Source organism: Coregonus clupeaformis, chromosome 35 (genome assembly GCF_020615455.1).
Source record: "Coregonus clupeaformis isolate EN_2021a chromosome 35, ASM2061545v1, whole genome shotgun sequence".
NCBI lineage: Eukaryota > Metazoa > Chordata > Actinopteri > Salmoniformes > Salmonidae > Coregonus > Coregonus clupeaformis.
The window spans coordinates 32,609,674-32,636,121 of NC_059226.1; the positions used below are offsets into that span (position 1 = coordinate 32,609,674).

The following is a 26,448-nucleotide window of genomic DNA, read 5'->3' on the forward strand; positions in this document are numbered from 1 at the left end:
CATAGCCTGTGTGAAGTGTCAGTATAGTAACTTATAGCCTGTGTGAAGTGTCAGTATAGTAACTTATAGCCTGTGTGAAGTGTCAGTATAGTAACTCATAGCCTGTGTGAAGTGTCAGTATAGTAACTTATAGCCTGTGTGAAGTGTCAGTATAGTAACTTATAGCCTGTGTGAAGTGTCAGTATAGTAACTTATAGCCTGTGTGAAGTGTCAGTATAGTAACTTATAGCCTGTGTGAAGTGTCAGTATAGTAACTTATAGCCTGTGTGAAGTGTCAGTATAGTAACTTATAGCCTGTGTGAAGTGTCAGTATAGTAACTTATAGCCTGTGTGAAGTGTCAATATAGTAACTTATAGCCTGTGTGAAGTGTCAGTATAGTAACTTATAGCCTGTGTGAAGTGTCAGTATAGTAACTCATAGCCTGTGTGAAGTGTCAGTATAGTAACTCATAGCCTGTGTGAAGTGTCAGTATAGTAACTTATAGCCTGTGTGAAGATGTGTCAATATAGTAACTCATAGCCTGTGTGAAGTGTCAGTATAGTAACTTATAGCCTGTGTGAAGTGTCAGTATAGTAACTTATAGCCTGTGTGAAGTGTCAATATAGTAACTCATAGCCTGTGTGAAGTGTCAGTATAGTAACTCATAGCCTGTGTGAAGTGTCAGTATAGTAACTTATAGCCTGTGTGAAGTGTCAGTATAGTAACTTATAGCCTGTGTGAAGTGTCAGTATAGTAACTCATAGCCTGTGTGAAGTGTCAGTATAGTAACTTATAGCCTGTGTGAAGTGTCAGTATAGTAACTTATAGCCTGTGTGAAGTGTCAGTATAGTAACTCATAGCCTGTGTGAAGTGTCAGTATAGTAACTTATAGCCTGTGTGAAGTGTCAGTATAGTAACTTATAGCCTGTGTGAAGTGTCAGTATAGTAACTTATAGCCTGTGTGAAGTGTCAGTATAGTAACTCATAGCCTGTGTGAAGTGTCAGTATAGTAACTTATAGCCTGTGTGAAGTGTCAGTATAGTAACTTATAGCCTGTGTAGAAGTGTCAGTATAGTAACTTATAGCCTGTGTGAAGTGTCAGTATAGTAACTTATAGCCTGTGTGAAGTGTCAGTATAGTAACTTACTAGCCTGTGTGAAGTGTCAGTATAGTAACTTATAGCCTGTGTGAAGTGTCAGTATAGTAACTTACTAGCCTGTGTGAAGTGTCAGTATAGTAACTTATAGCCTGTGTGAAGATGTCAGTATAGTAACTCATAGCCTGTGTGAAGTGTCAATATAGTAACTCATAGCCTGTGTGAAGTGTCAGTATAGTAACTTATAGCCTGTGTGAAGATGTGTCAATATAGTAACTTATAGCCTGTGTGAAGTGTCAGTATAGTAACTTATAGCCTGTGTGAAGATGTGTCAATATAGTAACTCATAGCCTGTGTGAAGTGTCAGTATAGTAACTTATAGCCTGTGTGAAGTGTCAGTATAGTAACTCATAGCCTGTGTGAAGTGTCAGTATAGTAACTCATAGCCTGTGTGAAGTGTCAGTATAGTAACTTATAGCCTGTGTGAAGTGTCAGTATAGTAACTTATAGCCTGTGTGAAGTGTCAGTATAGTAACTTATAGCCTGTGTGAAGTGTCAGTATAGTAACTCATAGCCTGTGTGAAGTGACAGTCTGTGTTTCTGTTTTGATTTCCAGGGCCTAGTCAAAGGATCAGGACAGATCCTCAGACAAAATGGTCTCTTGATCACACATGGGGTAGGTATCATGGATGGGGAGAGAAGGGGGAGGGGTGGGGGGGGCGAAAGAGAGAGAGAGGGGAGAGAAAGAGAGAGAGAGAGGGGAGAGAAAGAGAGAGGGAGAGAAAGAGAGAGAGGGGGAGAAAGAGAGAGAGAGGAAGAGAAAGAGAGAGAGAGGGGGGAGAGAGAGGGAAGAGAAAGAGAGAGAGAGGAAGAGAGAGAGGGAGAGAAAGAGAAGAGAGAGAGAGAGAGGGAAGAGAAAGAGAGAGAGAGAGAGGGGAGAGAAAGAGGAGGGAGAGAGGGAAGAGAAGGGAGAGAGAAGAGAGAGGGGGAGAGAAAGAGGAGAAAGAGAGAGGGAAAGAGAAAGAGAGAGGAGAGGGGGAGAAAGAGAGAGGGAGAGAAAGAGGGAAGAGAGAGGGAAGAGAGAAAGAGAGAGAGAGAGGGGAGAGAGAGAGGGAGAGAAAGAGAGAGAGAGAGGGAGAGAGGAGAGAGAGGGGAGAAAGAGAGAGAGAGAGAAAGAAAGAGGACATTATATTTTAAAGTTCTCCCTTTCTCTCTCTCTCTCCCCACTCTCTACCATCAATGACACCATCAACCCAGTTATGCAGGACTTGGACCAGGAACTACGAGAGATGTGAGTTATTACATCATAGAGAGACAGCTTACCAATGTGGCGCTTTTACTCATGTTACTGATACCCATTAGTTCACTCGAGTGTTATATCCTTCAATCCAAACTAGTACACTGTTTTACCATTTTAAGTTCTGTGCCGTTCCCCTACAGGAACCCAGAGTGGGGTCTACCGGACATGGACGTTCTGAGACAGCTGGCATTTGGGAACGGGATGCGTATGGAGAGGATGGTGAGCCTCTTTAACAGTCTGCTTGTGTGTATATATAAACTAATGGATCTTTAAGGGTGGACTATACTGGAGACAGAATATGTAACATGGAAGGTATGTCTGCTGCTAGCTCAGTCCTTCTAAAAGGATGTTTAGGATCAAGTCTTCATTTGTTTTCCAGATAGAGATGGAGCAGTACAATAAATGTCAAAGTTTCCTGAAGACCAGACATGGAAGCAGGGCTTCTTCTGCATCTGAACAAACATCCCAATGACCCATATTTGAATATCTATTTCTGTAAATAAAGTATGTTATACATTTTATTTTGCATGTGCCCTTTCATTTTCAGCTCGACAATGGCAACTAACCTGGTCCCAGATCTGTTTCTGCTGTATAGCCAACTCCATGACATGGCAACTAACCTGGTCCCAGATCTGTTTCTGCTGTATAGCCAACTCCATGACATGGCAACTAACCTGGTCCCAGATCTGTTTCTGCTGTATAGCCAACTCCATGACATGGCAACTAACCTGGTCCCAGATCTGTTTGTGCACTTGCCAACTCCATGACATAACAATGAGTGACAAGGAGTTGGCATGACAACACCAACAGACTGGAACTCCACCTACTTCATGCTCAGATTCCAAATGATAATATGAAAGAAACACACAAAGCAGATGGACAATAGAAGAACAAGATATTTATTAAATATAATCTTAGAATTACTTTAAAGAAGTCAAACAGAAGATCATTAATGATGAAGTGAAGAAGTTCAAAGATGGCATGGAAGGGGTTACAGAAGCCACTGATTGGGTGTATGTTACATACATGCACGACACATGTTCATCAGATGTCCATATCCTGAAGCACTGACTACCACCACCTCTCCTCTCCCAACCCACAGGATTCTGAAAGAGACTCCGAAAAGGGTGGACCTCAAAAGTATTTTCCTGATTCCCTCCCTACGTCCTCTCTCCTCAAAACATCAGAAGGTAGCGGGGAAATAATTGGGAGAATAACCAAGGAAAGGAATCGAGGAAATAGGATACAAGGAATCGAGGAAATACTTTTGTGATTCAACCCAACTCTACTGAAACCCAACACACCAGAAACAAAATGGACCCCCCCTTTTGCCACTAATTGTTCAAAAGATCAGAATGGGTCTGCCTGTGTAAACACAGCCATATAAACCTGACTGCAACCCTCTGGATAACTGCTAGTTAATATTTGGCAATGGAACTACATTTGTAATCAATGTAATCGAAGTTCTATTCACACTAGTTCCTCCTGGAGCGTGACGCAAGGCATTGTGGTTAATGGAGTTGTTGTGAGTGACTCATTATGTCAACAGTTGTGACACAGGACACCTTGAGAGAGTGATGGTGGTAATATGTCTCTGGAGCTGTAGATTGTGGGAATTGTAGTTCCACACTGGATGTAAGTGTTCTATTGTAGTCCCATACTGCTTCCCCCTCAGCCAGTCTGATTCGTGCTAAGATAACTATCAGAAGTGTAAAACCTAATAAAAAGCTATTCTTTCTCCCTTGTTCTCTATTATCAACTCAAAAAGCTATCGTGAGAAACACTTCAAACTCAATGCAGTCAGTGCACTACCAAGCCTTGCTAACATAAGACGGCCCATCTATACTTTAAAATGAGTTCTGTGTCAGCGGATGCGTGTGTGGTGTGTGTGTGGGGGGGGGTAAAATGGGAAAATGACACTGGAATGTAAACTCAGGAGGTGAGGAGAGGTGGGTTAGTGCATCCATCCATCCATCCCTTCTCTGGTGATAGAACCCTGGAGCCTGTTTGAGTGTGCTTTCTGTCCTCCCTCCTTCAGCTCTTTATTCCTTCACTCATCCTCCGCATCTCCATTCACTCCCACAGCTTCTCTCAACCAAGCAGGCAGTATGAAAATATGTTCAATCACCACAGTATGACTTCAGATTAGCTACTGCTGTAACACACGTCTCCCATTTCCAGGAAAATAAGGATTCCAACATGCAAACTAGCTTTTAGAAATATGAGACAAAGGATGGTTATGGTCTGGTCTTTGATTCAATTGATTCCTGTCATATTTGATGTGTTACTCTATTATACCACTGACTAGATGAGCTTCAGATATTAGTTTCAGAAGAGAAAGACTCCATACATTATCAGAGAGACAGAGAGAGAGAGAGAGAGACAGAGAGAGACAGAGAGAGAGAGAGAGACAGACAAGAGAGAGACAGACAGAGAGAGACAGACAGACAGAGAGAGAGACAGACAGAGAGAGAGAGAGAGAGGGGGGGGAAAGAGCGAGAGGGGGGGGGGAGAGAGGAGAGGGTGTAGTGTGTTGAACCCTGCCAGCAGCAGGTCGGTAACGTTAAGCTGAGCTAGCCAGGGGAATGGATCAGTCGAAAGAGATGAGCTGTGCCTCGCTGCCTGGATGGACCTGCGGAGGCTGCTGCTGCTGCTGCTGAACCTGCTGCTGGGGGCCACCAGGGGGAGCCATCTACACACAGAGAGAGAGAGGGAGAGCAGTAGTGTGAGAGAGATTATCATCAAACCCTCACTGCAACTCCCACTACATAATATGTAGAACAAACATGCCTCTGACATACGGAAGAGAGGGGAGGGGGGGAGAGAGAGAGGGGAGGGGGGAGAGAGAGAGGGGGGGGGGAGAGAGAGAGGGGGGGGGGAGAGAGAGAGGGGAGGGGGGAGAGAGAGAGGGGAGGGGGGAGAGAGAGAGGGGAGGGGGAGAGAGAGAGGGGGGGGGGAGAGAGAGAGGGGGGGGGGGAGAGAGAGGGAGGGGGAGAGAGAGAGAGGGGAGGGAGGAGAGGGAGAGAGGGGAGGGAGAGGGAGAGAGGGGAGGGAGAGGGAGAGAGGGGAGGGAGAGGGAGAGAGGGGAGGGAGAGGGAGAGAGGGGAGGGAGGGAGAGATAGGGGGGGAGGGAGAGAGAGAGAGGGGAGGGAGAGAGAGAGGGGAGGGAGAGAGAGAGAGAGGAAGGAGCGACAGAGAGGGGGGAGAGAGAAACCAAGGGCTCCTACCTGTTGGTACATGGGCTGTTGTCCTGGGCCCTGCATGTAGGGTTGTTGTGGGGGCATGTTAGGGTCCTGCCCAGGTAGGGCTGCCATCATATTCTGCATGGCATAGGGTGGAGGGTAGGCCACGTAGGACATGGCGTTAGTGGGGGGAGGCTGGGACATGGGGGGCAGAGACTGGGCCTGGGAAACCACGTTCTGCTGAGACCGATGACACAAGGAATATTAACATTACAGACATCAGTAACACATTATTTAAAGGCTACATGTAGAATGTATTATGATGTGGTTATAATCTATTATAACACTTGTAATGAGCATGTTTGACTCCTTTATAAAGTCTTATAAACATCTCATAATGATCCTACTTCTAAATAACAGTCAAATGGCTTTTTGCAGAGGAGCCACGTCCGGGAAACAAAATGAAAGAGAACCTGAACTACATTTTAAATGTTGACACTAGTATAGGACTGCATCTGACGGTGTATTACTGAGCCTCTCACTGGGACTTGGCATCAGACATTACATCATGTATTTCACATTAAGGGGGGAAAACCTAGCTACCTAGCTGACAGGCATGACAATCCCCCCCTCTGTTCTCACCTGGTATCCCTGTGTGGGTGTGGGCTGGTAGTTAGAGTAGGCGGGGCTAGTGGTGGGCGGGGCCTGGCCAGGGGGTGCAGGCTGCCCATTGGTTCCTGCTGGCTGGTACATGTACATGTTTGGGTCTGGAGAACGGAGGCACACACAGGAGCGTCACGTTACAGAATATACACACACATCTTCTACCACTCTACTGGGTTCACTCCTGATTGCCTTTTTCACTGGGATGATTCTGAGACACTCAAGCACTTAGCCTGGTCCCAGATCTGTTTGTGACATCTTGCCCCTCTTTGTAATGCATTGCCACGTCAAACAATCAAGAGAGCTGAAACACGCTGGCCCCCAGGCTAACTACCATGCTATTCAACTAGACACTATTTTACTCATTGGAGTAAAAAAAACTCAGTGGTGTGAAAAGATCTCTACTGACCTGGAGGCATGGCCTGGTACCGTCCTGGTCCAGACTGGTCCATGTAGACGGTGTGCATGGGCGACCCCTCCACTGAGCCTGAGGGGCTAAAGGTGCCTGGGTAATTGGGGGGTCCCCCCGGCTGCCCGTACACCACCCCTCCTGCCACGTTGGGGGGCAAAGACTGCATCTAGTGTGAAAGGAGAGGAATTGACACACATCCAACTTCAAACAAGAGCTGGACAGAAAGAACAGCCACAACAGAGGAAAAGGAAGGCTGATGTCAAAACCTGTCCTCCATGGATCATTACCTCTCACCACGCCAGCTAAAACAGCTCAGAAATAACATTAATAAGATATAACTACATACTGACATGCAGTGAACCTGCAGAAAACACCTGTAGCTACCATTAACACAGAGCCTCTATAGAATAACAGTGTGTGGTACCACCCCTGCTACAAGGCTGTTTGAAGACTACCACCCCTGTGTATAGGACAGAGAGAAGGCCTCCCCTGCTGTAAGCTTGTGTATGGTGTGGTATGGTATAGTATAGTGTCTACCTGTGGGTAGGCCATGGTATAGTATAGTGTCTACCTGTGGGTAGGACATGGTATAGTATAGTGTCTACCTGTGGGTAGGCCATGGTATAGTATAGTGTCTACCTGTGGGTAGGCCATGGTATAGTATAGTGTCTACCTGTGGGTAGGCCATGGTATAGTATAGTGTCTACCTGTGGGTAGGACATGGTATAGTATAGTGTCTACCTGTGGGTAGGCCATGGTATAGTATAGTGTCTACCTGTGGGTAGGCCATGGTATAGTATAGTGTCTACCTGTGGGCATGGTATAGTATAGTGTCTACCTGTGGGTAGGCCATGGTATAGTATAGTGTCTACCTGTGGGTAGGACATGGTATAGTATAGTGTCTACCTGTGGGTAGGACATGGTATAGTATAGTGTCTACCTGTGGGTAGGCCATGGTATAGTATAGTGTCTACCTGTGGGTAGGACATGGTATAGTATAGTGTCTACCTGTGGGTATGGTATAGTATAGTGTCTACCTGTGGGTAGGACATGGTATAGTATAGTGTCTACCTGTGGGTATGCCATGGTATAGTATAGTGTCTACCTGTGGGTAGGCCATGGTATAGTATAGTGTCTACCTGTGGGTAGGGCATGGTATAGTATAGTGTCTACCTGTGGGTAGGCCATGGTATAGTATAGTGTCTACCTGTGGGTAGGCCATGGTATAGTATAGTGTCTACCTGTGGGTAGGCCATGGTATAGTATAGTGTCTACCTGTGGGTATGGTATAGTATAGTGTCTACCTGTGGGTAGGGCATGGTATAGTATAGTGTCTACCTGTGGGTAGGCCATGGTATAGTATAGTGTCTACCTGTGGGTAGGCCATGGTATAGTATAGTGTCTACCTGTGGGTAGGACATGGTATAGTATAGTGTCTACCTGTGGGTAGGGCATGGTATAGTATAGTGTCTACCTGTGGGTAGGGAATGGTATAGTATAGTGTCTACCTGTGGGTAGGCCATGGTATAGTATAGTGTCTACCTGTGGGTAGGCCATGGTATAGTATAGTGTCTACCTGTGGGTAGGCCATGGTATAGTATAGTGTCTACCTGTGGGTAGGACATGGTATAGTATAGTGTCTACCTGTGGGTATGGTATAGTATAGTGTCTACCTGTGGGTAGGGCATGGTATAGTATAGTGTCTACCTGTGGGTAGGCCATGGTATAGTATAGTGTCTACCTGTGGGTAGGGCATGGTATAGTATAGTGTCTACCTGTGGGTAGGACATGGTATAGTATAGTGTCTACCTGTGGGTAGGGCATGGTATAGTATAGTGTCTACCTGTGGGTAGGGAATGGTATAGTATAGTGTCTACCTGTGGGTAGGCCATGGTATAGTATAGTGTCTACCTGTGGGTAGGCCATGGTATAGTATAGTGTCTACCTGTGGGTAGGCCATGGTATAGTATAGTGTCTACCTGTGGGTAGGACATGGTATAGTATAGTGTCTACCTGTGGGTAGGCCATGGTATAGTATAGTGTCTACCTGTGGGTAGGCCATGGTATAGTATAGTGTCTACCTGTGGGTAGGCCATGGTATAGTATAGTGTCTACCTGTGGGTAGGCCATGGTATAGTATAGTGTCTACCTGTGGGTAGGGCATGGTATAGTATAGTGTCTACCTGTGGGTAGGCCATGGTATAGTATAGTGTCTACCTGTGGGTAGGCCATGGTATAGTATAGTGTCTACCTGTGGGTAGGGCATGGTATAGTTTAGTGTCTACCTGTGGGTATGGTATAGTATAGTGTCTACCTGTGGGTAGGGCATGGTATAGTATAGTGTCTACCTGTGGGTATGGTATAGTATAGTGTCTACCTGTGGGCAGGGCATGGTATAGTATAGATTCTACCTGTGGGTATGGTATAGTATAGTGTCTACCTGTGGGTAGGGCATGGTATAGTATAGTGTCTACCTGTGGGTAGGCCATGGTATAGTATAGTGTCTACCTGTGGGTAGGACATGGGGAAAGCAGGCATCTGGGCTCTCATCTGGATGGTGTGTTTCTGTTGCTCCAGCCTCATCTGTCTCTCCTTCTCCTGCTCCTGGAGACGCTGGATGGCCAGCTGACGCTGCATCTCTAGGTACTCCTGAAACACAGAGCCACCACATCAGACAACTACCAGATACCACCTAACAGGCTGACGCTGCATCTCTAGGTAGTCCTGAAACACAGAGCCTATCAGTTAGACCAAGAACACTTGTAACATAAAGTAAAGAAACTCCATAACAGTCAGAAGCAACCTGTACCTCATCATGTGACTAACCCCCTACTGCATAACAACCTATACCTCATCACGTGACTAAACCCCTACTGCATAACAACCTGTACCTCATCACGTGACTAACCCCCTACTGCATAACAACCTATACCTCATCACGTGACTAAACCCCTACTGCATAACAACCTGTACCTCATCACGTGACTAACCCTCTACTGCATAACAACCTATACCTCATCACGTGACTAACCCCCTACTGCATAACAACCTATACCTCATCACGTGACTAACCCCCTACTGCATAACAACCTGTACCTCATCACGTGACTAACCCCCACTGCAGAACAACCTGTACCTCATCACATGACTAACCCCCTACTGCATAACAACCTGTACCTCATCACGTGACTAACCCCCTACTGCATAACAACCTGTACCTCATCACGTGACTAACCCCCTACTGCATAACAACCTGTACCTCATCACGTGACTAACTCCCTACTGTAGAACAACCTATACCTCATCACGTGACTAACCCCCTACTGCATAACAACCTATACCTCATCACGTGACTAACCCCCTACTGCATAACAACCTATACCTCATCACGTGACTAACCCCCTCCTGCATAACAACCTATACCTCATCACGTGACTAACCCCCTACTGCAGAACAACCTATACCTCATCATGTGACTAACCCCCTACTGCAGAACAACCTGTACCTCATCACGTGACTAACCCCCTACTGCAGAACAACCTGTACCTCATCACGTGACTAACCCCCTACTGCAGAACAACCTGTACCTCATCACGTGACTAACCCCCTACTGCATAACAACCTATACCTCATCACGTGACTAACCCCCTACTGCATAACAACCTATACCTCATCACGTGACTAACCCCCTACTGCATAACAACCTGTACCTCATCACGTGACTAACCCCCTACTGCATAACAACCTATACCTCATCACGTGACTAACCCCCTACTGCATAACAACCTGTACCTCATCACGTGACTAACCCCCTACTGCATAACAACCTGTACCTCATCACGTGACTAACCCCCTACTGCAGAACAACCTGTACCTATTCTCCTGTGGTCATGGAAACAAATCATCATTCACATCAATCGAAACCAAGGCTGTTGTCCGTCATCACTCCTGTGGTCATGGCAACAAATCATGAGAAACAAATCATGAGAAACATCAATAGAAACCAAGGCTGTTGTCTGTCACCTGTTTCTTCTGTCTCATGATGTCTAGTTTCTGGGCCAGCTGGATCTGTCTCTGTCTCTCTGCCTCCTCTGCAGCACGACGCAGCTTCTCTCTGTGCTCGTCTCGTAGGGCGTTCAGGGCCGCTCTCGCATCACGCACCTGGGCCAGCTTGTCCTGTAGACCCTCGTAGTACACTGCCAACAGACAGACATGGAGGTGTTTAGTTAGACAGTGGTTAAACGGTACAGGACCAAGACAACTAACATGGTAAACCAACAGACAGACATGGAGGTGCTTAGTTAGACAGTGGTTAAACGGTACAGGACCAAGATAACTAACATGGTAAACCAACAGACAGACATGGAGGTGCTTAGTTAGACAGTGGTTAAACGGTACAGGACCAAGACAACTAACATGGTAAACCAACAGACAGACATGGAGGTGCTTAGTTAGACAGTGGTTAAACGGTACAGGACCAAGATAACTAACATGGTAAACCAACAGACAGACATGGAGGTGCTTAGTTAGACAGTGGTTAAACGGTACAGGACCAAGACAACTAACATGGTAAACCAACAGACAGACATGGAGGTGCTTAGTTAGACAGTGGTTAAACGGTACAGGACCAAGATAACTAACATGGTAAACCAACAGACAGACATGGAGGTGCTTAGTTAGACAGTGGTTAAACGGTACAGGACCAAGACAACTAACATGGTAAACCAACAGACAGACATGGAGGTGCTTAGTTAGACAGTGGTTAAACGGTACAGGACCAAGACAACTAACATGGTAAACCAACAGACAGACATGGAGGTGTTTAGTTAGTGGTTAAACGGTACAGGACCAAGACAACTAACATGGTAAACCAACAGACAGACATGGAGGTGTTTAGTCAGACAGTGGTTAAACAGTACAGGACCAAGACAACTAACATGGTAAACCAACAGACAGACATGGAGGTGTTTAGTTAGTGGTTAAACGGTTACAGGACCAAGACAACTAACATGGTAAACCAACAGACAGACATGGAGGTGTTTAGTTAGTGGTTAAACGGTACAGGACCAAGACAACTAACATGGTAAACCAACAGACAGACATGCTCACGGTTTCAGCAAGACTTAGGCCGGGATTCAATCCAATCGCAGATTTGGACAATGCGCCATTTATAGCTAATTTCTGATTGAGACAACATATTCATTGTTTACAGTGAATGTGGTCTCCACGAACATGGGAACATAGTTTTTAAAACATGCATTGCAGACAAAGCGCGATCAGATTGAATCCCGGCTTCAGAGAATCTCTCTTACGAAAACAAACACTGAAACAAAGTCACAGTGACCGAAATCCCCCCCCCCTCCCCACACACACCCCTAACTCACATCTCTTCTCGTCCAGCTGATTGAGGATCTCCAGTAGCTGGGGGTGCATGGTGTTGATGGACTGGAAGAGAGAGAGCACGGCGCTGTCGTTGGTGATGCTGCGACCACGCATGTGGTTACTCTTCATACGGTTCAGGAAGGTGGTGACCGAGTTCTGCAGAGCCTTCAGGAACGCCTCGTGGTTCTCCTCCGACTCACCGTTCTGATACTGCTGCTGGGGAGGGGAGAAGAGAGGAGAGGAGGATGGGAGGAGGGTGGGAGGGGGGAAAGAGGAGGATGGGAGGGGGGAGTAGAGGAGGAGGAGAGAAAGAGGAGTCATTCAGGATGAACAAACAGTTAATGAAAAGAGCATGTAGTCATTTCTAATCTAAATCTACTTCAATCTCTGCTACTATGCATGATGGGTGTTAATGGAACTGTTGGTTTCGTATGCTGCCTTCTTGGGACAGCTCTCCCTCACAACAGATGTTTTTTGATCAATGTAATTTCACCTGAATAATTCAAGAATAAATAAGAAAATCCATTTGTCTTCCATCTCTCATAACACAGCAGTGTACAACTAACCTCCACTATGTTGACTGGAGGCGGGGCCATGACGACTTGGGCTGGGAGTGGGGCGAGAGTTTCCACTGGCTGGGGCTGGCTGATTGGCAGGGGCTCCGCAGCCAATGGCACGGGGGCAGGGGCAGAGGGGGTGGGACTCTTGCGTGCCTCTTCCTGTTTCTTCTCCCAGTATGTTCTGTTCAGGTAGCGAGCCAGCTGGAGAGAAGGTCATTATAGTGTGGAATGTCCTCTCAACCAATACATGACTAGACATACTGACCTGGGGCGAGTTTCCCAAAAACATAAAGATCCTCTTTAGCACTAAGATCATAAGTCCATAGGTGGGCAATGGACAACCAATGATCTAGTAAGCACCTTTCTGTTTTTGGGAAACTCACCCCAGTATAGTTTCTAGATGCTTTATTTCTACTACAGTGCAGTCTGAGGTGTAAATGTAACTGCATCAAATGCCGAGCAGGTTTAATTCTAGAGAGACAGCTCAGGAGTGTCAGAGTTAACGTGTCCTACCTCAGGGTCAACATCTTCAGCTGAGGGAGCAGAGGAGTTCTGGGGAGAACACACACATTATACATTACAACAACAGACCCTGTACACGGTTAGGTCCCAATAACGACAGACCCTATACACGGTTAAGTCCCTGAATGGGAATTACAGGCATATAGACTACCCAAATGGGAATTACAGGCGTATAGACTACCCAAATGGGAATTACAGGCATATAGACTACCCAAATGGGAATTACAGGCGTATAGACTACCCGAATGGGAATTACAGGCATATAGACTACCCAAATGGGAATTACAGGCGTATAGACTACCCAAATGGGAATTACAGGCGTATAGACTACCCAAATGGGAATTACAGGCGTATAGACTACCCGAATGGGGATTACAGGCGTATAGACTTCCTGAATGGGAATTACAGGCGTATAGACTTCCTGAATGGGAATTACAGCCGTATAGACTTCCTGAATGGGAATTACAGGCGTATAGACTACCCAAATGGGAATTACAGGCATATAGACTTCCTGAATGGGAATTACAGCCGTATAGACTTCCTGAATGGGAATTACAGCCGTATAGACTTCCTGAATGGGAATTACAGGCGTATAGACTACCCAAAGGGGAATTACAGGCATATAGACTTCCTGAATGGGAATTACAGCCGTATAGACTTCCTGAATGGGAATTACAGCCGTATAGACTACCCAAATGGGAATTACAGGCATATAGACTACCCAAATGGGAATTACAGCCGTATAGACTACCCAAATGGGAATTACAGCCGTATAGACTTCCTGAATGGGAATTACAGGTGTATAGACTTCCTGAATGGGAATTACAGGTGTATAGACTTCCTGAATGGGAATTACAGGTGTATAGACTTCCTGAATGGGAATTACAGCCGTATAGACTTCCTGAATGGGAATTACAGGTGTATAGACTTCCTGAATGGGAATTACAGGTGTATAGACTTCCTGAATGGGAATTACAGCCGTATAGACTTCCTGAATGGGAATTACAGGTGTATAGTGGTACTTGAATATACAAGTTAACATACATAACAACACATAAACAGAGTACATGTCTCCATTTTCCCCTCAATTATTCACCTCATGACCAACTAGGTGGTTATTGTAAAAGATGACTTATGGGGCTAAATAAATATTTAAATAAGAAAGATGTGCAGCAGTTCAGTATAATATGGAGTTATCATAATATACCAATTACTAAGTACTGCTTCACAAGTGACTTAGTAGAGTCACACGACTTAGTAGAGTCACACGACTTAGTAGAGTCACATCTACACAGGAGAGAGAGAGAATGGTGTGAAAACAGAGTACATCTATAGAGGAGAGAGAGGGGATGGAGGTAACACAGAGTACATCTATAGAGGAGAGAGAGGGGGTGGAGGTAACACAGAGTACATCTATAGAGGAGAGAGAGGGGATGGAGGTAACACAGAGTACATCTATAGAGGAGAGAGAGGGGATGGAGGTAACACAGAGTACATCTATAGAGGAGAGAGAGGGGATGGAGGTAACACAGAGTACATCTATAGAGGAGAGAGAGGGGATGGAGGTAACACAGAGTACATCTATAGAGGAGAGAGAGGGGATGGAGGTAACACAGAGTACATCTATAGAGGAGAGAGAGGGGATGGAGGTAACACAGAGTACATCTATAGAGGAGAGAGAGGGGATGGAGGTAACACAGAGTACATCTATAGAGGAGAGAGAGGGGATGGAGGTAACACAGAGTACATCTATAGAGGAGAGAGAGGGGATGGAGGTAACACAGAGTACATCTATAGAGGAGAGAGAGGGGATGGAGGTAACACAGAGTACATCTATAGAGGAGAGAGAGGGGATGGAGGTAACACAGAGTACATCTATAGAGGAGAGAGAGGGGATGGAGGTAACACAGAGTACATCTATAGAGGAGAGAGAGGGGACGGAGGTAACACAGAGTACATCTATAGAGGAGAGAGAGGGGATGGAGGTAACACAGAGTACATCTATAGAGGAGAGAGAGGGGATGGAGGTAACACAGAGTACATCTATAGAGGAGAGAGAGGGGATGGAGGTAACACAGAGTACATCTATAGAGGAGAGAGAGGGGATGGAGGTAACACAGAGTACATCTATAGAGGAGAGAGAGGGGATGGAGGTAACACAGAGTACATCTATAGAGGAGAGAGAGGGGATGGAGGTAACACAGAGTACATCTATAGAGGAGAGAGAGGGGGATGGAGGTAACACAGAGTACATCTATAGAGGAGAGAGAGGGGATGGAGGTAACACAGAGTACATCTATAGAGGAGAGAGAGGGGATGGAGGTAACACAGAGTACATCTATAGAGGAGAGAGAGGGGATGGAGGTAACACAGAGTACATCTATAGAGGAGAGAGAGGGGATGGAGGTAACACAGAGTACATCTATAGAGGAGAGAGAGGGGATGGAGGTAACACAGAGTACATCTATAGAGGAGAGAGAGGGGATGGAGGTAACACAGAGTACATCTATAGAGGAGAGAGAGGGGATGGAGGTAACACAGAGTACATCTATAGAGGAGAGAGAGGGGATGGAGGTAGCACAGAGTACATCTATAGAGGAGAGAGAGGGGATGGAGGTAACACAGAGTACATCTATAGAGGAGAGAGAGAGGGGATGGAGGTAACACAGAGTACATCTATAGAGGAGAGAGAGAGGGGATGGAGGTAACACAGAGTACATCTATAGAGGAGAGAGAGGGGATGGAGGTAACACAGAGTACATCTATAGAGGAGAGAGAGAGGGGATGGAGGTAACACAGAGTACATCTATAGAGGAGAGAGAGAGGGGATGGAGGTAACACAGAGTACATCTATAGAGGAGAGAGAGGGGATGGATGGAGTGGATGGAGAGAGTAAGTCTTACCACAGGAGAGGAGTAGAGAGAGGTGACGGGCGGGGCTGAGGAGGTGACTGGGGCGGGGTCAGCTTTGGGGTAGACCCCGTACGAGTTCTTCTGTCTCTGTAAACACACATGACATGTATCAGTGTCTTTCCATACACACTGTAGAGGTACAATCACTTGATTTATTTACAGCACAACCCACCATCCTCTCCTTCTCCTCAGCCTCGCTCTGTGATAGGGCGATGGCCAGCTGAAGCTCCTCCTCCTCCTGCAGGGCCGCCTCGTCCCGTTTGGGGGGCACCTGGTGAGACAGGGTAGAGAGATGAAACCCCCAGGGGAGGGCAGGGGAGGGAGGCCCCGAGGGGAGAGGGCCAGGGAGTGGAGGGAGGCACCCAGGGGAGAGGGCCAGGGAGGGGAGGGAGGCCCCGAGGGGAGAGGGCCAGGGAGTGGAGGGAGGCACCCAGGGGAGAGGGCCAGGGAGTGGAGGGAGGCACCCAGGGGAGAGGGCCAGGGAGGGGAGTGTTGGAGGAGAAGCCCCAGGGAAGGTAAAGCAGCAGTGGGCATTGGGCAATAAGACAAGCCAATGGCTGCGTTCCAGGTGGTCTTCATTGCAGTTGCGCTTCCCTTCTAAGAATATTGCTTTATCATTTTATTGCAGCTCCAGGATTGATGGTTCACTTTAAAACACTCCTACAGGCGATGTGAGATCCGATCATCTGAACCTCCTGACTGCAGAGGGAAGGGAACACTGCTGCTACCTCGCTCCCCAACCAAGGGGCATGAATTGAGGAGCAGCCTCACTGCAAACACAGACAACCTGGAATCCCACCGCGGTCAAGGAGGGAGGGGAAGTTAGGGGGAGGACAAAGGGACATAGCAGGTGGGCCTTAGAAGAATCTAATAACAAAGAGGGAGGAGGGACGATTGGTGATGATCTCATTTCTGTCTGGGAATCATTTTAACACGTCGAACTACAACCCCCCCTACAAAGCTCATCAAACTACAAGTCCCACGTTGTAGTTTATGGCATGTTAAAATGATCCCCTATGTCATCTCTATTAGGGACAGTGAGACTGTCTGGGTCAGCACCTGAAATGGAACCCTATTTCCTACATAGTGCACTAGTATCGAGCCCAAAGCAGCCCATGATCTAGGGAACAGGGTGCTATTTGGGACGCAGTCACCCTGACCCTGTCTATCACCACCGGGGGTCGTCTCTAGGCCATACATTCACTTACTGTTTCCTGGACCACTACCTGAGACTGCTGGGACAGGGGGCTGGTCAGGTACTCTGGGGGCAGCTCTGCCGGGCCTGGGGCCACGGGGGTGGATGTCCCGACGGGTTTACCCCCCTCAGCTTTCCTAGGTGGGGGAGAGAGGGAAGGGTGGCTGGTGAGGAGAGGGGTCAGAAGGGAGGTCAGGGGTCAGACAACCTGGTGAGTCAGAGGTCGTTGGACATGGACAATAAACTGGAAGGACGGATGGAAACCGATGGGTACTGAGCAGCAGAATGGCATTTACAGTAGAAGAGCAAAAAGTATCCATACAGATCATTCATTAACTGTACCTACCCATCACATGAAATTATACCACTTGAACAACAACTTCTAAAGGCTTTAGAAGTGGTCTATGAACGCTAAAAGTAGGACATTTTAAATATACAGGCTGATGAAACGGAATTGAGGGTGGTTTTGGCTGAGCCACTCCCTAGCCTGGTCACTCACTTGTTGAGCAGCTCGAAGCAGGGCTCACACACACGCACTTCCTTCTCAATGCCGAACTTGGGGATGGTGGAGTACTTGGAGGAACACTTCCCACAGAAGATCTGACCACAGGCTCTGCAGTGGTGCTGGAACAGGAAGAAGAGGAGGTCAATAGAGAGACGGTCAGACAGAATAATCCAAACAGATAGAAAGTCATATCATTCTCTCCCTTTCAACAACACAATGCTAACAATCACCAACCAAAGCAGTGTTACTGAAGGAGGAAGGAAAGAACACATTTCAACACAAACCACTGCTGCTGCTGCTAGTCTGCCGTTCTGCTAGTCTGCCGTTCTGCTAGTCTGCCGTTCTGCTAGTCTGCCGTTCTGCTAGTCTGCCGTTCTGCTAGTCTGCCGTTCTGCTAGTCTGCCGTTCTGCTAGTCTGCCGTTCTGCTAGTCTGCCGTTCTGCTAGTCTGCCGTTCTGCTAGTCTGCCGTTCTGCTAGTCTGCCGTTCTGCTAGTCTGCCGTTCTGCTAGTCTGCCGTTCTGCTAGTCTGCCATTCTGCTAGTCTGTTGTGTTGCCTTACCTTTCTAGTCATCACTCCAAACTGAACCCTGCAGCGATGACACTCCTCCGCATCCACCCAATCTGGAGCCTGGACACACGCACAGACACACAGATGGACAGAGCGAGAGAGAGAGATCGAGAGAGACATTAAAGATCCTCCTCACAGGCTGAGAGCATTCAGTAGTAAGGATCTATCAAACCAGATCAACATCAGTGAGAGGAAGTCTCTTACTCTCTCTGCTGCAAACATGGCATCACTCTCCTTGAACTCTGGAAACACGTGACCTGGAAGAACAGGAGATATAGTATGTCAATACAGGATAAATTAACACAAGTTTTAATATTTACTGTGAAACTGCTCATTTCTGTTTTGCTATGTGTTAGTGATTGTATGCCTGAATCCCAAATCTTAGCCAACCTCACCACCCTATGGAAAACCTGACGACATCTGAGAGGATGGGATTTAGCAATATGCCAAAGAGCTGCCACTATATTTCTTCCACCTATCCAATATTTTTTTTACATTTACATTTTAGTCATTTTAGCAGACGCTCTTATCCAGAGCGACTTACAGTTAGTGAATACATTTTTTTTATACTGGCCCCCCGTGGGAATTGAACCCACAACCCTGGCGTTGCAAACGCCATGCTCTATCAACTGAGCTACATCCCTGCCGGCCATTCCCTCCCCTACCCTGGACGACGCTGGGCCAATTGTGCGCCGCCCATGAGTCTCCCGGTCGCGGCCGGCTGCGACAGAGCCTGGATTCAAACCAGGATCTCTAGTGGCACAGTTAGCACTGCGATGCAGTGCCTTAGACCACTGCGCTTCTCAGCTCTTCAGGAGTGCCTAGGGGGCTAGGGGTTCATCTGAGGTGTGGTGTGGGGGGAGACTTACCCTCCACCTTCATGATCTGGTACGTGTCCTGAACCACCTTGTATTTGGGCTCGTTGCGGAAGGCGTGGGCCCATGCCTGGATCAGGTATAGGATCTTATTCCTCACGTTGGGCTCAGTCTGTTTAGAAGAGCAACACATCACCACTCACTGAGTTACAGTGTCACACAGATACACTGCAACACATCACCACTCACTGAGTTACAGTGTTACACAGATACACTGCAACACATCACCACTCACTGAGTTACAGTGTCACACAGATACACTGCAACACATCACCACTCACTGAGTTACAGTGTTACACAGATACACTGCAACACATCACCACTCACTGAGTTACAGTGTCACACAGATACACTGCAACACATCACCACTCACTGAGTTACAGTGTTACACAGATACACTGCAACACATCACCACTCACTGAGTTACAGTGTCACACAGATACACTGCAACACATCACCACTCACTGAGTTACAGTGTTACACAGATACACTGCAACACATCACCACTCACTGAGTTACAGTGTCACACAGATACACTGCAACACATCACCACTCACTGAGTTACAGTGTTACACAGATACACTGCAACACATCACCACTCACTGAGTTACAGTGTCACACAGATACACTGCAACACATCACCACTCACTGAGTTACAGTGTTACACAGATACACTGCAACACATCACCACTCACTGAGTTACAGTGTCACACAGATACACTGCAACACATCACCACTCACTGAGTTACAGTGTCACACAGATACACTGCAACACATCACCACTCACTGAGTTACAGTGTCACACAGATACACTGCAACACATCACCACTCACTGAGTTACAGTGTCACACAGATACACTGCAACACATCACCACTCACTGAGTACAACTTCACAAGTACACCTTTTATAGACAGATAAATTGCATTTAAAAACGCTACTCTATATTAAGTCAAAAAAATAAATAAAACGGGGCACCCCAGTCCCCTTACAAACATAAACACAACACTTCCTTCTTCCAAAATATAAGACATTAATAATCTATACAATAATAATATGAATACACCTAGACTGAATCAAAGTTCTAACCTTGTTTTAGCAGACCAAAGTCCTATACAACAAGTCTCTAGAGAAATACTTAAAACTAAAACGTTTCCTTTAGTCCTTTTCCCCCCAAAATAATCCCATTCCAGACGTTACTTCAGAGGCTAAACATTTACGTCATTTAGCAGACGCTCTTATCCAGAGCCAAACCTGTGTTCTCTCACAGAGAGGAGAGACTTGTGGTGGGAAGTCCCTCAGTCTGTCTGACCTGAATCAGCGTGTGACCAAGCTATGACATCACCACCAGGAAGTCAACAGAAGGTCACCTGACTGGGGTGGGGAGCCAATCAAAGGTCATGCTGTATAGAGTATCCTGTAAATGAACTGGGGCCTGTTCAAGAGGGTGCACCCGTTACATACCATTCACAATCAGATAGATATGTGTTCTGTAGAACATATACGACTGTCAGGTAGAATAGAGAGACTCATCATTTCAGTTTTATTCAGAACATTTCTATCTTATTCTGAACATTCAGAACATTGCAGATAGAAATGCATTGTGTAGAGAACATACAATTGACAGTCATGTTGAATAAGGAATCGTGTCAACTCCACTCATTAGGCTACATTTCTATTAGGAACACTGAAGGATCTCTTGGCAGCTCCCAGGCTGTCAGACTAAAGCAGACCTGGGTTCAAATACTATTTGAAAATCATTTCAAATACTTTTAAAATCGGGATTTAGCTCACCTGGAGCAACGGAACCAATAGAATAGTCTGAAAACTGAAAAGCCTGCAGATTCTGGCACTACAAATATTTGAAAGACTTCAAACCCTATTTGTACCCAGGTTTGCAGTTCACTACTGCACCAGCGGGTAATTATCAGGCTAAGACACAGGGTGACAAGGTCATAAGGATTGGAGCCAGCAGCACAAGGCTCAGACATATCACCCAGATAGATCACACTGCGTATGTACAACCAGTACAAACTGTAGCTGACCACAAAGCTGATTTCAGTATAAAGGGACCATAAATACGTCTACTATCTAGACATGGTGGAGAAAGCAGAGGGAGAGGTGTCTGCTATGTTATTACAGCTGTGAGCACCATGGTTACGTCCCAAATGGCACCCTATTCCCTACATGGTGCACTACTTTAGACCAGAGTCCTATGGGCCCAGAGTTCCAGAGCCAGGGAGGGCATTCCTTCCACAAGGAGCACTCCGGGGTGAAGTTTCCTCTAGGTTCAGATGTAGGGTCAGCTTCCTCTCCCCCACTCCTAACCTTCACCATTAGTGGAGGGGAAATGCAAAACTGAACCAAGATCAGTGTCTAGGGGGAACTTCACCCGAGTCCACAAGAAACCCTCACATGATAGGCTGCAGCACTGAAGTACTTATCCAAACAATCCCAGTTTCAACACTGAGATCAGAATAACTTGTAATTTGTCAAACTGAAAGCCTACATACAACAACCAAGGCACTCCTTTTCTGATCTAAGGCTGAGCTGGCTAGTCCGCTCTAGAGGAACACTGCTATGGAACAAGGAGGTGGAGGTAACGGTAAGGACATGACATCGTCAGGCCTGACTCCACCCCTTGTTTTAATGACTGGAATGACCCATCAGAATGGGGTCATCCAGGTCTCAATGGAGCTTCCCTGGAGTGGAACTGAGCAAGTGGAGAGTGGGAGGGTGAGAGAGAGAGAGAGAGAAACATCTGGGTAACCTGCTTAACATCATTTAGGTTCAGTTGGATTCAAATTGAAACTTTTGGTTTAAGAGGCCCTTGATGTTGACCTAAGGGCCTTTGTGCCTCACCTGGAAAATAATTGAAGGGAAAGACTGCTATGACGCTGACAAGCTAAGAAAGATGGGACATGGCAGGGGTGAATGGGCCAGGGAGAGGGGTAGAGGGGGTGAATCAAGACAGGGTCACCTTCAGTAGATCCTTCAGCTCCTCCATGGTGGTTTTACAGGCCACCTCATCATGGACCGTCTGACCACAGTTCTTCACCACTGACTCCAACACCTGACAGGTGGAGGAAACACTCATTATCACACTTCACAACACAGGGGCCTATTGTCAGATGTTTTACTATGGAACTAGCCTATCGCCTTCATCACACCCACAGCGTCATCGCGCAAAATGGTACGCAGCATCATCAGGATATGTGTGTGTGTGCAACAAAAGTTCAACATTCACCTTCTGCTACCATTTCTGTCAAGCCGTCTACGCATACAGTTTGATGCATACGTTCCGATAAATCCAACGTATGCACCACACAGAACTCACTGCAACTGCCTCTGCAACGCAATGCTGCGAGACAAACACAGCGTTCCATTGGAAATGAATGTACTTCTGGTGTACCAAAACACAATGACGCAGTCGGTGTGATCGAGGCGTATAAATCAGTGGATATTATTTCCTTAATGCATTTATTATTCAAAACATCTCAATATGGCACAAATTGAATATTGTCTCTACCTACATGTACATATTACCTCAATTACCTCGACTAACCTGTGCCCCTGCACATTGACTCTGTACCGGTACCCCCTGTATATAGCCACGCTACTGTTATTTTATTGTTACTCTTTAATTATTTTTTACTTTCTTATTTTTTACTTCAGTTTATTTTAGTTAATACTTTCTTAACACTTATTTTTCTTAAAACTGCATTGTTGGTTAAGAGCTTGTAAGCAAGCATTTTACTGTAAGGTCTACACCTGTTGTATTCAGTGCATGTGACAAATACAATTTTATTTTATTTGATTTGTGTGATCGAGGCGTATAAATCAATGGATATTATTTCCTTAATGCATTTATTATTCAAAACATCTCAATATGGCACAATTTGAGTAATTTATCAAGCCATCCCATGAGCAGCACTAGAAGGTTATTATTATTATGTCAGTACAAGAGGGGAGTGGTTCAGCGTAGTTACCCACCTCAAGACCATAGAGGGCCACATGCGGGTTCTTATCCATCAGCTTCTTCTTAATGGCACCGATGGCATACTTCGCCCTGCACGGAAGAGAAAGGCATTGATCAGACCAGACAGGCTTCTATTGTGTGGAGAAATATGGGACTAGTTTCAATTATTTTTAAATGGTTCCTTCCTTCCTTCCTTCCTTGAAATAGGCCTAGTCATGGAAACACTTAAGACCTATCTACTGCACTTATCCAATCACAGAGATTAGGCTAGTGATTACCAGAAGGAAGGAAGGAAGGAAGGAAGGTATTTGATCAGGGCCGGGGTGTACTAGGCACTCTACTACTCACTGTGTGTCTCCTTGACGAATGAGATCACAGATCTGCAGGATGGACTCCCAGTCTGTCTCCAGCAGCAGCTGGCTGGTCGCTTTATCTGCAGACAGAGGAGAGGGTTCAGTGTCTCACATGCGTTTCATTCAATTTCATCATAAACATTTACATTTTAGTCATTTAGCAGACGCCGTTATCCAGAGGGACTTACAGTTAGTGCATTCATCTTAAGATAGCTGGGTGCGACAACCACATATCACAGTCATAGCAAGTACAAATCAAATCAAATGTTTTTTGTCACATGCACCGAATACAACAGGTGTAGACCTTACAGTGAAATGCTTACATTTTCCCTCAATAAAGTCATTATCAGCAAAGTCAGTGCTAGTAGAAAAAGACTAGTGTAAGTGTTAGGTCTTTTAACCAGGGTGGATAAGACAACACCTTACACCTGAAAGCATAGGCTATTTCTCTAAACAGTAGAGTAGTGTGTTTGTTTGTGAGCAGGTGATATTGATTAATGTGACTTGGGCCTATTCAAATCAGTAATGATTGAGAACACAGCCTTTTTTCCCTCACATAAGAACGCAGAGTTTAGACTACAATATGAACATGTCCAGGCATGGAGTGTGGGCCTATACAAATGTAACTAATCATATTATGCGATCACCTGTAGGTGTGAAACTGAGAAGATGTCTCCATTTAGTAAAATATGGTGGTGGGGTAGGCCTAGTTAATGATTAATAGTGAGTGGGTCAAGGTTTGTTGTTATGGAATGCACTTCTACACAGTAACTAACTAGCCTGTGGTTGTTGCAAAACCAAGAGGATACGCCGGTGACCTGGATGTTATTATGATTGACACATAAACCTTCGGCACCCTCAATAACGTCAGAGCACTTGACGCAATCTACTCGTGATTACAGTTGTCAGCGAGTTGTCTAAACTGTTTTTGGGTTTTTTGTGAGTCTATGATGAGACTGATAGGAAAATATGTCTGGTGACGTTGCTTGCCGCAGTGGGGGGGGGTGAGCTGGATAGCTAACTACGCTCCTAGCAAACGACCTAATATATCTAGTACAACTAGCTAACTAGTTAGCAAATAAGGAAAGTTATGCAAATTATAAAAACAATAGATTATTTGTCTGACGATCAGGGATATCCAACAAAACAAAGATGTTTTGATTTTGATATCGGGAAAATCGCCAGCACATCATCCTCCGATTGAGTAGCTAGCCAAGCTAACCTAGACACTTTCCGGGTACAGGGCAAAATACGTGGCGTTTGAGCATAGTTTTGGTAGATTAAATGACATGTTGTTAATAAGCAGTTAAACTGCAATGCTCGATAGAAAATACAATTATCGATTACAGGCCTCGACCTATCGTCGAACTGAACACAGACAATGGCCATTTTAGCTAGGTAGCTAGCTAATGTTAGCAGGGCTGTGCCACAGCCCCAAACAAACGACTGCCAAAACAATACGCAAAAACAATCACCGGTGTAAAATGTTTAGATACTCATATCTTACCAAGAAGCCTCTCAAATGTACCACCACCTTTTCCCATGGCTGATCCAATGATTCAGACTAGCTGACGATACGTTATTTTTTTGTCAACCAAAGACGTTTTTACAGATCCACTGTAACGATAGCTAGCCAGCTCCAAAGTTGTTCCTACTTCCTACTTCCTGTGTCGTGTTTAGAAACTCTGTGGTTCGGTGATGATTTCCGTCTATTCCCAAAAGTATTGCGACGTTGCCACCTAGAGTCTGAAGAAGTGAGTGTACAGTTTATTCAAGGAGTCATTGGTTCCAAAACATTACTTTTGACAGAGGTCAATTTATGAGGGTGCGACAAGCTAGGCTTACTCAATCAATTCCAAACTATGGTGGTTTTCTGATCAGTTGGTGGGCCTAAATTATAGTCAGTTTGATAAAGTGAAATATTGGGAGACATTTAAATTAGAGAACAAATCTGAGGCCCATCACGGTCTACCTGTGTGAGCCAATTTAATTAACATGAATTTGTTCAAGAGAAGAGAGGGAACATTAAGTGTTGGTGGGTGGTGGAGCTGCAACTTTCTATGTGTCTAGGCCACAGGACATGTACCATGTTGTGTTGCTACCATGCTGTGTTGTCATGTGTTGCTGCCATGCTATGTTGTTGTCATAGGTCTCTCTTTATGTAGTGTTGTGGTGTCTCTCTTGTCGTGATGTGTGTTTTGCCTATATATATATATATATATATTTATCCCAGCCCCCGTCCCCGCAGGAGGACTTTTGCCTTTTGGTAGGCCGTCATTGTAAAGAAGACTTTGTTCTCAACTGACTTGCCTAGTTAAATAAAGGTTATATTTAATCAAATGTTTTTAAAAAAATAGGAGGTTGGTGGCACCTTAATTGGGGAGGATGGGCTCATGGTAATGGCTGGAGCGGAATTAGTGGAATGGTAGCAAATACATAGAACACATGTTGTTGACGCCATTCCATTAGCTCCGTTCCGGCCATTATTATGAGCCGTCCTCCCCTCAGCAGCTTCCTGTGGTTCAAGCCTACATCATCAAGCGTGATCAGACCCTATCCATCTATCTATTCCATCACTTTGTTATGAGGAATAATAGGGACTGCCTCGCTATATTTCATCACACTCTCCTCCTCCCTACACTGGTATACACAGGCCTACATAGGTCACATATGAGTACATGGAAACAGAATGCATAGAACGGGCCGCTCCATTCAAGTCAATGACGGCATCATGGGTGGACTGGCAGCCATTGCGAGTGTACCCATGAGTTCACCAGTCATATTGCCAGGGTTAGAGGTACCAAGCCCTTTCTGTGGATTATATTTCTACGTATGAGTCACTACCTGGAGGCCAGTGTTGTGGATGTGCTGCTGATGCTTCATACAGTGGCATTTTGTCTCTGTCTCTACTAGTCTCTACTGTTAGCTGGTAGGGCTGGACACAGAGAGTGGAAGGTTGTCTACT

The 26,448-nt window shown here is 45.9% G+C and overlaps 2 protein-coding genes and 1 long non-coding RNA gene across 10 annotated transcripts in view; 2 read left to right on the forward strand and 1 right to left on the reverse strand.

Annotated features, from left to right (window-relative positions):
* LOC123482535 (methyltransferase-like 26 B) overlaps positions 1–1,746 on the forward strand; it is a gene marked incomplete at its 3' end in the record, with an annotated part of 50,434 nt that extends 48,688 nt beyond the window's left edge. Inside the window, exon 4 of the mRNA XM_045210682.1 lies at positions 1,693–1,746. Within this exon, the coding sequence (XP_045066617.1) occupies positions 1,693–1,746 (54 nt within the window). The remainder of the gene's footprint in view (positions 1–1,692) is intronic.
* A 588-nt stretch (positions 1,747–2,334) lies between these two features.
* Positions 2,335–2,977, forward strand: LOC123482536. The gene is made up of 3 exons (XR_006657785.1): positions 2,335–2,367; positions 2,517–2,595; positions 2,756–2,977. It is a non-coding gene; the product is annotated as an uncharacterized LOC123482536 (long non-coding RNA).
* A 1,888-nt stretch (positions 2,978–4,865) lies between these two features.
* On the reverse strand, positions 4,866–25,142 carry hgs (hepatocyte growth factor-regulated tyrosine kinase substrate). Of its 8 annotated transcripts, none has more exons than XM_041864160.2 (20): positions 24,991–25,142; positions 23,479–23,563; positions 23,145–23,220; positions 22,132–22,224; positions 19,148–19,265; positions 18,483–18,535; positions 18,270–18,338; positions 17,704–17,828; positions 17,236–17,341; positions 16,182–16,280; positions 16,001–16,096; positions 13,089–13,127; positions 12,582–12,776; positions 12,018–12,228; positions 10,657–10,829; positions 9,142–9,282; positions 6,631–6,799; positions 6,201–6,325; positions 5,604–5,795; positions 4,866–5,068 (listed from the first exon to the last, which is right to left on the reverse strand). In XM_041864160.2, the coding sequence occupies exons 1-20, from the start codon at positions 25,025–25,027 to the stop codon at positions 4,967–4,969; spliced, it is 2,304 nt and encodes a 767-aa protein (XP_041720094.1). In that variant the 5' UTR covers positions 25,028–25,142; the 3' UTR covers positions 4,866–4,966. The 8 variants fall into 8 exon arrangements, with proteins under 8 accessions (XP_041720094.1, XP_041720090.1, XP_041720089.1 ...); XM_041864156.2 differs by having other exon boundaries at positions 5,604–5,798; positions 12,018–12,231; positions 17,236–17,368; XM_041864155.2 differs by having other exon boundaries at positions 5,604–5,798; positions 17,218–17,368.
* Between the last annotated feature and the right edge of the window lie 1,306 nt (positions 25,143–26,448).

Excerpts from the sequence above, each read along its gene's own strand:
- hgs (XM_041864153.2), bottom strand. The coding sequence starts at position 25,027 with ATGGGAAAAGGTGGTGGTACATTTGAGAGGCTTCTTG. Across the intron at positions 10,830-12,017 it reads TCAGCTGGACGAGAAGAGAT|TGTACTACGAGGGTCTACAG; the intron begins GTGAGTTAGGGG and ends GTCTGTTGGCAG. Across the intron at positions 6,326-6,630 it reads GTACCAGGCCATGCCTCCAG|ACCCAAACATGTACATGTAC; the intron begins GTCAGTAGAGAT and ends TCCGTTCTCCAG.